The 13,597-nt window shown below is 44.8% G+C and overlaps 1 protein-coding gene across 8 annotated transcripts in view; it reads left to right on the top strand.

The window, feature by feature from the left end:
- Positions 1 to 13,597, top strand: part of LOC120389163 (S100P binding protein) — a 47,208-nt gene that overhangs the window by 305 nt on the left and 33,306 nt on the right. For 6 of the 8 annotated variants that reach the window (XM_039511488.1, XM_039511492.1, XM_039511491.1 and 3 more), the window contains exons 2-4: positions 9,051 to 10,471; positions 10,790 to 10,884; positions 11,787 to 11,893. In XM_039511488.1, coding sequence (XP_039367422.1) covers positions 9,206 to 10,471; positions 10,790 to 10,884; positions 11,787 to 11,893 — 1,468 coding nt within the window. In that variant the 5' untranslated portion in view covers positions 9,051 to 9,205. Of the gene's footprint in view, positions 1 to 178; positions 293 to 1,814; positions 1,925 to 9,050; positions 10,472 to 10,789; positions 10,885 to 11,786; positions 11,894 to 13,597 lie in introns of those variants that run through there. The other 2 variants (XM_039511487.1, XM_039511486.1) reach the window with 2 other exon arrangements.

Below are 13,597 nucleotides of genomic sequence, written 5' to 3'. Positions count from 1 at the left end.
CTGTGACGGGGGGGGCCTGACCTCAACTGCCCCTCCCCCCATTGGCTGTGACGGGGGGGGGCCTGACCTCAACTGCCCCTCCCCCCATTGGCTGTGACGGGGGGGCCTGACCTCAACTGCCCCTCCCCCCCGTTGGCTGTGACGGAGGGGGGGGGCTGACCTCAACTGCTCCTCCCCCCCAGGTGGGCTGTGACTGGGCAGGGGCCTGACCCCAACTGCCTACCTCCCCTTGCCCCCATGTGGGCTGTGACTGGTTCCAGGGGGCGGAGGAGCCTACAGCTTAACCCCAGAAGTGAGTGGACCCCAAAGAAGGGCTGTCGCACTGCAGGGGTTCCTCCCAGGGACCATGGGGAGCTGAGAGGGCACAGGCCTGAGAGTCCCTGACCACTTGGGAACAGCATGGAGATGGCATATAGCCATCTCCTTAAGAAGGACATTGTAGAGCTGGGCAGAGGGAGGGGCCAGGCAGCTGGAAGCGAGTTCCTCTCGGCTGGCTTGGGGTGCAGGGGGAAGGCCAGAGCCCTGGCTCTGGGCTCCCCTCCCCACAAGATGGACTTGGCTGAAAGTCACTGATTTCTGTGCTAACAAGTTCTGTTCTGCACTGTGTTCCTGTCGACTAATAAACCTTCTGTTTTACCTGCTGACTGAGAGTCATGTCTGACTGTGAAGTTGGGGTGCAGGGCCCTCTGGCTTCCCGCAGGAGTGGGTTGTGACCTGCGGGGGGGGGCCTTAACCCTGACCCCAGCTGACCCCTCCCAGGTGGGATGTGATGGGGGTTCCTGACCACAACTGCCCCCTCCGGATAGGCTGTAATGGGGGAGAGGGAGACCCTACTGAGGTGAACTTTGGGTGGGAGGATGCAGCCAAGAATAATAGATATTAAGTATATTTAAGATATAGACTGAAATATAAAAATTAATGTTGGGTCACAGGGCCTACAAGTTGAGGCCTGTCACATTTCACTTAGCCATATTAGTCCTCAGGCCTTAGAAGGGTTGGCATAAGTAGGTGACCCAGGAATAACCCTGTACCAGTGAAATTACAAGGTTACTGTAAAGAATGTGCCAGTGGGTCATGTTAGGGAAAATATACCACAGTGTACTTGTCTAGACCGTGAAGCACCCAATTGTAACATCGTGAGAAATTCTGCAGGTTACCATGCAAACTAGTTTACAGAAATGCATAATGAGAGTAAGGGGAACTAAGGGATAGCCAATGAGAAATGAGGTGCCCCTAAATTAGTGGGATGTGGAAGTATGGATGAGGAAAAAGGGGTTGGAAGCCTTATGCATATGTATGAGCCTTAGTGTGTGTGTGTAAGCATAAAAGGTGAACCAAAGAAGTCCAGAGATGCTAGGATGGCAACCACTGCTGCTGGTGGTGGTGGTGGTAGTTGCTAGTCATAGGGCTAAATGCTTCACACCTTTTCTCTGTCTGTTGTATTTTAGTGTTTGTGGGATTGTTCATCTGCTTAGTGGACTCGTTAATAAAGGGACTTGTAATAAATTGCAGTTGTTTCTTATTCTAATGATACGGATGATAATATTCCTGATGCTGTAGCCCTCAGGAGACCAAACCTTCGTTGACCATTGTGGTCTAAGTGATTGATATAAATTGATTAACCACCAGTCCATTAATAAGGCTACAAGGGGCCCTGCCCACTCCCCAGTCAGAGCCCACCTCTAAAGGGCTGTGACGGGGGGGAGGGGGCGGTACTGCCTCCTGGTACTCCCTCCCCCTTCCTGATTGCCCCCAAATAGAATGTGAGCTATGGGCACTAAATGCCCATTACTTTAGAGACCTCTGCTCCCCAGACAGGGTCTGGCTTGAAGGAAGACTCCTCTCCCGCTACCTTGTAAGTGGGGAGTTGCCCGTCACAGCAGAGATGGCCTATGAGGATGGGAAGCACTGCCCACCTAAGTAGGTAAGTGCTTAGCCCACTGATGCCTTCCTCCAGTGGGGTGTTATCCATCATGTGTGGTTCAGCCTCTGGCACTAACTGCCACATACACTTAGAGAGGAAGGGGGGGTAGAGAACTGAACATTCTTCTGAATTCCCTGCCTAATGAGAGAGTCCCCAAAATGGAGTAGCAGAGGAATTTTCCCATCCCTTGGTATTAGTGTAGGAGATACAGATTTCTCTTTAAAGGGGTGAAGAGGGAGCTGGGGTGGGAGATGTACAAACCAACAATTGCCTAGTTATCCCAGCACTGGAAGTGAGTGGAAACTGGTTATGTGTAGGGAGGTGGGGGTGTCCTTTATTTTATTTATTTATTTATTTATTTTTGTGAATTTCTGCATAAGAAATGGGTTGGGTAATGTAAGAGAGACGTGTTCCCTTGGGTGGATTCTAGAAACAGAAAATAAACATGGATGTGATATTTATACCTTGAGGCTGTTTTTAGAAATGAGGATAAAGCTGGCAGAAGGAGAGGTGGAAAACCAGGTATTTAATTGGAAAAAGTCAGAGGAAAGGCGCTACAAAAAAGAGTGATGATGAAGTAGGTGCTGTTTGGGTGAAAGGAAAACTAAAAAGGGAGAAGATGTAGTCTAGAAAATGTGCTAGGTTTAAAAAAAAAATTGGGCTAAATGTGGAGGAGTATGAAAAACTGAGCTTGTTAGTGTGAGTAAAAGTTAGAGATAAGTTGGAGATAGTACGTGATGGGAAAATGGAAGGTACCAAGGACATGACCTAGGGTTATGTTGCGGTTATAACTGGTTTTAGCAGCCGTTTTTAATGGATGTTTTTTAGAATTTGGAATGGGTTATTAAAATGCTATCTATTCTGATAGCATGGAAAGGAAATTGGTGCAGGTGTTAGTTTAAATAATTTGTAATGTAAAGAGCCAATAAAGAGGTGGCAGAATGTGAATATGGAAATAGGTTTAATGTTAATTAGTATTTTAATAGGTTACAAAAGGAGTAGCCTTGCTAATTTGGGGGAGCACCAATGAACACCAAAAGCATCCAGTTAGGTTACCTGATTAGAAAGCTATACTTCATTTTGTTGTCAGTAGACTGATCAGCTCATACACCATTCCATCTTTGAATGTGAGTATAATTGTGGTACCCGTGTAAATGGTAATTGTACATCTGTTTGTTTGCTTAACTAATAATTTTTCTCTTACATAAGTTCTATTGTTCAAAGTGGCATCCAGGATCTGCTGCTAAATTAAATTGTCTGTACCCAACCTAGAGCCTCAAACCTGGAAACTAAGTTTGGTTTATTGTATCCTTATCTTTGACAATTTAATATTAATTGGGAACATTTAAAAATCAAGGTTCCAAAGGCAAATAGGTATTTAGAGAGGAAATAGGCCAGTAAAAAGGTGTGAATAGAACTGAAGTTTAGGCAAGGGGTGTAAGGGTCTGACTTGCATATAGCTTTGATGAAAAGGAGTAGGATTTCACTTTACTTAGCTACTAAAATGAGATATTCCAGTCGCTATCGGTACCTATTTCTTGCTTTACTAGCACCTAGAGAGATTGCGTCTTGAAACGTTGCTCTATATACAACTTAAAAACATAGTTCTACTCTGAAAATTGACTCTTCTTCTTAACTCGGTAGACTCACTCCCTGTGGGTATTCAGTCAGGTCTACTTTACTAACAAGTTTATTTTTTTTACTTCAGTTAGTCCTGCAGAACCAACACAGCTCTGGGACAAGGAGCTGGACTCTGTTCTGATTCATGCATCAACAATAGAATTGTTACTTAAATTCTGATTGCGCAATCTGTTGATGCGTGAGGCAGAAAGCACAGTACCCAGGTTGGCTTTCAGATGGAAAGGTGAGTCAGCAGGGCTGGCAGTTAAAGAAATTATTTTTATTTTATAAACGGAGCAGGTAAATATGTTTTAAAACAGTTCTAGTAAAATCTTTGATAGCTTCTATATGTTCTACTACTACAAGTGTTTATTAGTGTAATAGAGTAGTACACCACAGAGCAATACCCTGCAGGACCCAAACCAGTTCTTAGTTTTCTTTTATTTGCTCTTTCTTCTGTTAAAATACTTGTATCTGAATTGCAAAACATTGTGCAAGTACAGACTGGTGGGTACTTGGCCCGTATCCGTGACCTTCCCCTTTTTCTTCTATATATGTGGCTGTTTCCTTCTGTATTCCCTTTCAGTGTATAGTTTATAGAGCAATATAAACAAGTCATTGAATGACATTTTAGTTTGTATTGACTTTGCTAGTGTGTTTTATGTAGCCTGTTGTAAAACTAGGCAAATATCTAGATGAGTTGATGTTACCCCCCGAAAGGCCTCTGCATACCACCAGGGGTACATGTACATGTACCCCTGATTGAGAACCACTTCTGTAAGATATTAGCTTAAACAAGTTAGCATATGTATAGCAGGCCTGCCACCTTTGGCACAGATAAATGGCCTGATGGTTACCCTTAGATTTTGGGGAACTAGGAATAACTTGCTTCGTGGCAGGAATTGAAATCTAATGGTGTGATGAAGAGGGAGAGTTTCTTGTTTTTCTGTGGTTTTTCCAATGGTTTGCATGCAGAGGGGGTGGGACTCAGTTTCCCTGGGTGTTACTGGTTTAACAAGGTATGGGGAGAGGGAGTTTGTTGTTACAGAGGACCAGCGAGGGGACTTGGGACCCCGGCCAATGGCCTGCGGGATGGAGACCCCAGCGACTAGTGACCTGGAGGCCCAGCTCAGGAGTCGCAGCCAGTTCTGGCCAGTGGGAGGATAATGGGCTGTGAAGAGAGGACCCCAGTGACCTAACCAGCCGGTTCCAGCCAGAGGACAGAAGCGAAGAGAGGAGGTCTGGGACCCGGTTTAGGACCCCGTTTACCTGGAGAGAAGACAATGGACAGAGGGGGCTTGGGGCCATTGATATCAGATGCCCAGCTGGGAAGAAGGGGGACTCAGGCTGGAGATGGGGAGCAGGCAGGGCCCACCTGGATGCAGGGAGACTGGGATGTGCTGTGCTGAGGGAGGCCAGGCCTGAGAGTTTCCTGAGCTGTGTTCAATGCTCAATAAACCCTCGTGTTTTACGCTTGCTGGGAGTCACTATGATCTAGAGAACAGGGTCCCATCAACCCCTTTGGGGGTGGAGGCCCTGGGGGTCCAGAGCGAGTGGACTCCCTGAGGGGGCCCACGGCGAGAAACTGGTGTGCTAAGGCTCAGAGAGGTGCAGCTCCAGGAGATTGAGGGGCCTGACCCCGAGAGAGAGTGGCCCCCCGAGAAGGGCTGTCTCACTGAAAGGGGCACCCCCCCCCCCAGACTGCACGGGGCCAAGCGTGGGCAGGATTTGTGAGTCTGTGACAAATGGTAAATGGCAACCAAAGGAACATGGGAATGATAACCGGCAACCTGCTGGAGCAAGAAGTGACGGATATGACAGTGAGCTAAATGGCATTAATATGTATTCATATGCTAACCTATAGGAGAAGTGCACCCCAATACCTTGAGGGTGAGGAAGTTAGACTTGGGCATGGAAGGCTGATCATTAGCATAGGGCAAACTAGCATGTTGAATTAGTGCATTTTTCCATCATTTGATCCTTCAGCTCTATTGTTGTAACCTATAGGGCTAGCTTGCCTGTATATCTGCTTGCTTGCCTATATATCTTTTCTTATGGTTTTCTTATTTTCTCATGGGTTTGATTATTTGTTTTATTATACTAGGTTTATAGATTTATATTAAGAGTATTTTTGACTGTAACACAAAGGACCTGCAGGCAACATCCTGTATGCTGAGCTAAGGCAAAGTTACCATGCATATGTTTGAGACCTTTCACCTAGATAGGTGGTGATGAGCTAAACCATAAGGTCCATATATGGTTGTGACCTTTAACATAGATAAAGGATGCATTGAAGCAGGTTGGTATAGGGAAGCTACCTAAGTTCATATCCTCTTTAAACTTAACTGGTACACCACAAAGAACTTGGAAATAAGCGGGTAGGACGGAAATAACAAATGTGAGAATGACCTAATGTCATTAATATATATCAGGGGTTGGCAACCTTTCAGAAGTGGTGTGCCGAGTCTTCATTTATTCACTCTGATTTAAAGTTTCGCGTGCCAGTAATACATTTTAATGTTTTTAGACGGTCTCTTTCTATAAGTCTGTAATATATAACTAAACTATTGTTGTATGTAAAGTAAATAAGGTTTTTTAAATGTTTTTAAGAAGCTTCATTTAAAAATAAATTAAAATGCAGAGCCCCCCGGACTGGTGGCCAGGACCCGGGCAGTGTGAGTGCCACTGAAAATCAGCTTGCGTGCTACCTTTGGCACATATGCCATAGGTTGCCTACCCCTGATATATATGTATATGTCATCAGTATGTATGAACATACCAGCCCATGGGGCCAGTGTACCCTGGCATTTTGTGGGTGAGGAAACTAAGTTTGGACATAGAAGGAGGACTCAAGTGTTCAAGCTCTGTAAGAGGGGTGACCCGGTATGCCAAGGAAGTTTCTTCATTCATAGTTAATTATCCTTTTGTTTATTAGTCTGTTAGTTCTTAATTGTAAGTTCTAAGTCAGTGAGTTAAGTAAAACTCTAAGTTAGCTTCTTTAGTCTTCTATAGCTCTTAGCTCTTTGGCTTCTCCTAAGCTCTCCGTCTCCCACTCAAGAATTGAGGAACCTGGACCTGAACTCTCTTGGCATACCAGAGGCAAGGCTGGTCCTTTCTCTCATATCAGGTTATCAAGGAAGGGTGTGATTTATATTAATCAAAAGCTTTATAGTATCAGAGGGGTAGCCGTGTTAGTCTGGTTCTGTAAAAGCAGCAAAGAATCCTGTGGCACCTTATAGACTAACAGACGTTTTGCAGCATGAGCTTTCGTGGGTGAATGCCCACTTCGTCGGATGCAAGAGTGGAAATTTCCAGGGGCAGGTAAATATAAGCAAGCAAGAAGCAAGCTAGAGATAACGAGGTTAGTTCAATCAGGGAGGATGAGGCCCTGTTCTAGCAGTTCTGTCCAGTTTGGTCGATGTACATATATACATTGTAATATATGCCATCATATGCCAGCAATGCCCTTCTGCTATGTACATCGGCCAAACTGGACAGTCTCTAAGGAAAAGGATAATGGACACAAATCAGACATTAGGAATGGCAATATACAAAAACCTGTAGGAGAACACTTCAACCTCCCTGGCCACACAATAGCAGATCTTAAGGTGGCCATCCTCCAGCAAAAAAACTTTAGGACCAGACTTCTAAGAGAAACTGCTGAGCTTCAGTTCATTTGCAAATTTGACACCATCAGTTTAGGATTAAACAAAGACTGTGAATGGCTTGCCAACTACAGAACCAGTTTCTCCTCCCTTGGTTTTCACACCTCAACTGCTAGAACAGGGCCTCATCCTCCCTGATTGATCTAACCTCGTTATCTCTAGCTTGCTTCTTGCTTGCTTATATTTACCTGCCCCTGGAAATTTCCACTCTTGCATCCGACGAAGTGGGCATTCACCCACGAAAGCTCATGCTGCAAAACGTCTGTTAGTCTATAATGTGCCACAGGATTCTTTGCTGCTTTTACAAAAGCTTTATAGTGCATAATACCACATGTGTATCTAGAATAATATCATTGCCTTTGTAACTCTGATTATTTTACCATTTGATTACTATTCCCTTTATCGCAATAAAAGTCTTTAAGGCTACATTTGTCTCAGTGAGAGCATCCTTGTCATACATCCCAAGTATCCTTGCAAACTCTGTGTAGCCTAACTCTGGGGCAAGAACCTTATTATCTTCTGATCAGATAATTGGTGAGCCTATAACCCATATTATCTTAAAATAAGAATATTAACAACCTCAAATCAGGCAACATTGTCTACCATCCATCTTGGGCATTGAGAAACCTGACCATCAGACTCGTTTGGCATGTCAGAGGCAGGGCTGGTCCTTTGTCTCTCACCACCAGGTCTTAAGGAAGGGTGTAAGTATGTGAATCTAAGAGCATACAAAGAATGATATCGCAGATATCCCCCATACTGGATTATTCCTGTCTGATTATGTGGCTCAGGGCTTTTCTGGCTTTATTACTGATCCTAATAAAAATCACTGCTTTGCTTTGACCTCAGTGTGAGTGTCCTGGCTATACCCCTTGAGATTCCTGACAAGATACTGAACTCATTGGTTTTAGTTCTGTGTAGCCTGATTCTGTGACCAGAACCTTAATACCTTCTGATCAACTGAACAAGTATTATTACCTATTAAAAGGATCAGGTAACATTATAATATTATTTTATTTAACCTTTTTGTTTCTGTTTTCTTATTTAAAAATGGTATAATGCTAGCTCACTGGAGAGGGAGGAAAGGTTTGAGGCTTCATTTAATATGCAAACTGCTCTATGATCCTTGGATGAAAGATGCTATGAAAGCATACAATATTTCTTTATACGGTCTTTTTTGGGGTGTCTTATACTGATTCACATCAACAGCTTCAAAGAAAACAGCATGCAGTGGTCTCTGTAGTCATGATTTAGACTCTATTAGTACTGGCTAATATAGCTGTTGAAATTAGACCTCTGACTTGTGAGCCCTCTCTATGTCGGGGATTTCTCATTAGCATGTCTGGCTTACTGGCTCTAATTCTCTACCTGCTGTTTGAATAGCTTAAGCAAACTCACTCTGGTATAACCTTTTAATAGCATTTATTTAAGTCAGAATAGCCAGGAGTGAAGGCCGTGGAGGCCAGGTATCTTCAGACACTGGGCCACCTGCTCCAAGAGTGGATGCTGATAGGCTCTTCCCTTGCTGCTGCGTCAGGAAGGACTAAATTTAAGAGAAACAACAGAGGCAAAATATGTACAACACTTTTTTCCTTAAAAGTTAGGCAGCCGAATGCCCTAGATTTCAAAGTGACTATTTCTAAAATGGATCGGTCACAGGACAAGTGTAAGTTGTCTTGGACCAAGTGAAAATCCAACACTTAGGTTGCCCAGGGAGGAGAGGTGTACATCTCTTTTTTCCAGCGAAGGATAGAGGGGACTAAGAAGAAAGTAAGATTAGCTGAGATAGGAACAGGTGAGAGACACTCCTTTAGTTCACTTACGTTGTTCTCTCTTTGCAGGCAAGTGGGATCCATCCTGTGACTGACTTTCTGGAAGAGTGCAACACATTATAGGCTGATTAGAGGCTCAGCAAACACTGGTACCTGTTCTGCCCTTGCTTCTAGTGGCCAAGCAGAAGCAGTGAGGTCACTTAAAAACAGAGACCAACGGCATCATGGAAGACAGCTCTCCACATTCCTTTGGGCTTGGTGTATATCATAATCATAAAGTGACTCTTGTTAATGATACAATCCCCAGGGCTAAAAGGCCCTTAGACTTACTGGAGGAGGATGAGCCCCTGCAATCAGATGCTAAGAAACGGCGCCACTTGAGTAATTATTGTAGCACTCCATGTCCATCAAAGAAACTACCGCTGTGCTCCCCAGATTCTGCCTGCTTCCTAGGCTCCTCAGGCTGTCTGGATGATACTGAGCTGGAGAACATTGTCATCAGAGTTAGTCTTCCAGAAGACAGTGTGGTAGCCCTTTCTGTGAATACAGCCAGATGTTTTGATGATAGTGAGCCGGATGACTCTTTGCTGGACCCCTCAGATGATGAACAAGGGAACTCTCCCTTCAATTACACTGAGGAAGAGTGTAGGGAAATGTTAGCAGATGATTACTTAGGAGATGACCAGAACACCACTGGAGAGAGTGCTTTAGTGAATCAAGATGTATGGGGACAAAGTGAGAAGGAAGTGAGTAGCAATTGTAGTTTGGCATCAGTCCCTCCTGAAGACACAGAGACATCATTCAGGACCATAGATGAGTTAGTAAGTAACGAGTCTCTATCTCAGACTGGCTCTTCAGTTAATCCTGGATGTTTTCAAATTCTTGAGGCTGAAACAGCTAATCCTGAGGGTGAAGGGTGCTTGAATGTGGACTGCTTGAAATCAAATCAAGTCACGTGTACACTATTTGACTGTGATCTTCAGGGGCCTCTAAATCTTTCCCCAACTGATGCAGATTCAGTAGATCAGTCAAAAGGGGTTGATGGCTTGGAGGAAACTGGCGAAAAAGCTTCACACGTAATAGATGACCATCTACAAAATGCAAGCAAGCAAAGTATAGAGTATGATGAAATCAGTTCTAATAGCTTGGTTGTTGAAGAGTCCCTTGAGTGCCTGGCTTCTAAAGAGCACCACAGTGGGGACCTGGATAGTGTGGAAAAGCTGCCATCAGAAATCAAAGAATCATCTCCCTTCTGTGATGCACACATTAAAACTTCCACGTACTCTCCTGAACCTGCCTGTGGTCAAAGTAAGGATAAAGTGGAGAATCCAGCACCTGGACTGCTACTGCATCTGAAAACCTCTAATGTCATCTTAAATCAGGACCCTTCTGAAGGAACAGACAATGGATTATCAGGGACCTTTGGTTCCCAGAAGGAAGATTTGAGCCAGGAATCCACATCTGTTGAAGAATTGTCAGACAATCCTAAAGTAACAACACATATCTCTGTCTCTTTACTCTTATAAAGCAGCCTTGCCTACGTGTTTTCAATAGAAAAAGTGAAATGTTTTTGTCTTTCAACAAAGCCATAAGCTTATGAAGCAGAACAAATGGGCAGTAGGGTGGATGGGTCAGACATGGTTTTTATTTAAACATTATAGTTCCGTTGTCAGTAGCAATATCAAGGTGCATACATGGGTTTGCAGCCTTGCACAGTAAGTAAGCTTTTTCTATAGGAAAATAATGCATCTTAATGGATGGACACAGGAGTGTCTTTTGTCAGGCTAATCCTCTTCTCCTCTCTCCAGTTAAACTCTGTAGCCTTAGACCGGAACTGTGGGGAAGACAGTACCTGTGGGAAGAAGCTAGGCAAAGTCATTCCTGTGCCACAGGTGGAAGAAAGGTAACGTGTTATGCATACTTTAGCTCAACAGTTCTCACACTGGTTTACGGAGCACTTGCTGGGGGTCTGGAGAGCTGGCTGCTCTCATGGTAATAACTTTTCTCATTTCCACTTGCTAAATTGCAAGTAAATTTATTTAATGCCCTGTTAGGTAATATTTTCCATGTAAGCGATTGCTGTAGTTGTCACAAGGGTTACTTGTGAATGGGAGGGGAGGGGAGGGGATCCAAGGCAGTGTCTGAGACACTATTAGGATGTAGTTCATATTATGAATGTGTGAGAACACCTGGTGTGGTCACTGTTCCCCTTTATCCCTTTGGTTTCCAGCAGATGGCAGCAACAATACAGCTGGCCAAAGAGAGAGCATGTTAACTGTCCAAGCAGGCAATATGCAGTTCTGTGGTAGCCCTGTTGGTCCCAGGAAATTAGAGACAGGGTGGACGAGGTAATATTTTTTTATTTAGCAGAAGCTGGTCCAATAAAAAGATATTACCTCACCCACCCTGTCTCTTTAAAGCAGGCAGTCTGTGAGATGGGGGAAGATGCTGACAATCTTCTCTTACTCCCAGATTTGCTACTTCCTCCCCTCCACCTGCTTCACCTCTTCATCTCACTCACAATGGGGATTTCTGCCATTATCATTCCTCAACTTTCCGTAGTTTCACTGCTAATGGGGGACAAGCATCCCCTCCTCCCACAGGCTGAGAGCAGACTTGTCAGCTGTCCTGCTCCTAGGAGTGGCTTGCCAGATCTCCCTCTTACAACTAGTGTGTCCAAAAGAATAGTGCTATAAGGAACTTCTGTCTGTATTTGCCACACAGGGAATCATGGTGCTGTTTGTTCCATGGAGCCTTGCTTGACAGGTGCTTCAGAAAAATTAACTTTTTTCTCTTTTTTTAAAGACCAAAACAACGGATATGCATTTCCGAAGCAGAACTTGAGCAAAAGAAGCGTATTTATATCCAATGTGTGCGTGCCCATGTAAAGAATTCCATGGATCCTACACCAGGTAACCTGCAGTAACGGCTGGGAAGTGGGGAAGGCACAGACCAAACCAAAAGGGCCAAATTTGTTCATTTGCATTCAGCAAAGTTGTTTCAGATGTTATTTTTTAGGCAGCAATAAGAATAATGTCGCCTGCAATCGGTGTTCCCTCTAATTTTTCCCACGGATGTGCAGAATTTTATGTGCACCAATATGGAGGTGATGTGTCACACAACAAAATTCATGTGGCAGGGTTGGGGCTGAGGGGTTCGGAGTGTGGGAGGGGGCTCAGTGCTGGGGCAGAGGGTTGGAGTGCAGGCTGTGTGTGAGGGCTGCAGCTGGGGGTGCGGGCTGTGGGGTGGGGCTGGGGATGAGGGGTTGGGGGTGCAGGCTGCCCCAGGGTTATGGTGGGGAGAGAGGACTCCCCACAGCAGCACCTGGGCTGGGAGGAGAGGCGCCTCTCCTTGCCGCGGCAGATCTAAGGCTGGGGCCACAGGCCCTGGCGCCTCTCCCCCGGCCGTGGCAGATCTTGGCCAGGCCTGGGTTGGGGCTGGGGGAAGAGGCATCTCTTTCTCTGAGCGCCTGGGCGGTGCTTAATAGGCTGCTGCGCAATCGCGCAGCTTAGAGGGAACTTAGGGTTCAATATGTAACCACCCCTGCTTTGAGACTACCTCAGAAGCAGTTTCTCGACCCGTAATAGCTGGGATAGACAAGGAGTTTGATGCACATGCTCAAGTTGTGTGGTAAATGCAGGTACACTGTCAAAAATTGGCACTTTGGGCAGTGAGGGCATTGCACTTATAAATAGGCTATAAAATGCAAAATGGGGGAGGTAGACATGGGCTCTTGTCTCTGGTGGTGCTTAGGGATGAGAGGCCATTCTTTCCAGCTGGCAGCATAGAACTTAAAATTGTGAAACCTTTAACTTAAGTGCCAAGTAGTAAGACTTGAAATTCCTGCTAATACCTTCCAGGCCTCTTAGGCTGTGCCCCTCTCAGATTGATCATACAAAAGCTTTTGCTGACAGATTAAAGAAGAATCTCCACGTAAAGAGCAAACATGACTATTAGATGAAGAGCTGCACCTGAAGGAATTGTGGGTTGAACTGAGAAACTCCAGAAGTTAAAGATGGCCCTCGTGACTTACAAAGATGGCCTCAAACTGTGTTCATTTGTCAGGCTTTTCATGGGTTTGGTAACTTTCCTTTCTTGAGAGTTTCAAGAAACTGACAGTTGTGCCGCTGCTCACATGGAGCTGCCACTTCTCTGGGCAGTGCAAACATCTGCATAGCTATGGGGCTGCTTTCCAGTGTATGAATAAAGCATAAGAAATGAAGAGGGGACTATGCGAAGAAAGCTAATTATGACCTGTTTTCTCCTCCTTTCAAATTAAAAATGCAAGGCATATGTTCTGAATCGTAGCAAATCAGGCAGGAGCCTGATGAACAAGGCTGGTGGGTGAAATGGAAGATCCATTTCACTGAGGAAGAATGTTGTGTGTGATGCACCTAGTCTTTTTGCTTCTTAGTGGAAGTGTCTATATTGTTCCAAATAACGTTAGGCTTGGAATGCAGCGTGACAGGTAGGAGGATTTTTTCCAGTTGGGTCACATAAGAACCTTCTCAGTTGATTGGGTTTGATTCTGAGTGGTGCCTTTCTCCATGCACCTATTATCCCAGTGAGAATTTATAATCAAGCCCTGTCAAGGAGCCACAGCACACATATTGTAG

Source organism: Mauremys reevesii, linkage group 23, assembly GCF_016161935.1.
Source record: "Mauremys reevesii isolate NIE-2019 linkage group 23, ASM1616193v1, whole genome shotgun sequence".
NCBI lineage: Eukaryota > Metazoa > Chordata > Testudines > Geoemydidae > Mauremys > Mauremys reevesii.
Note: the sequence above shows the minus strand (reverse complement) of the source record. Positions and strands in the feature narration are given on the sequence as shown.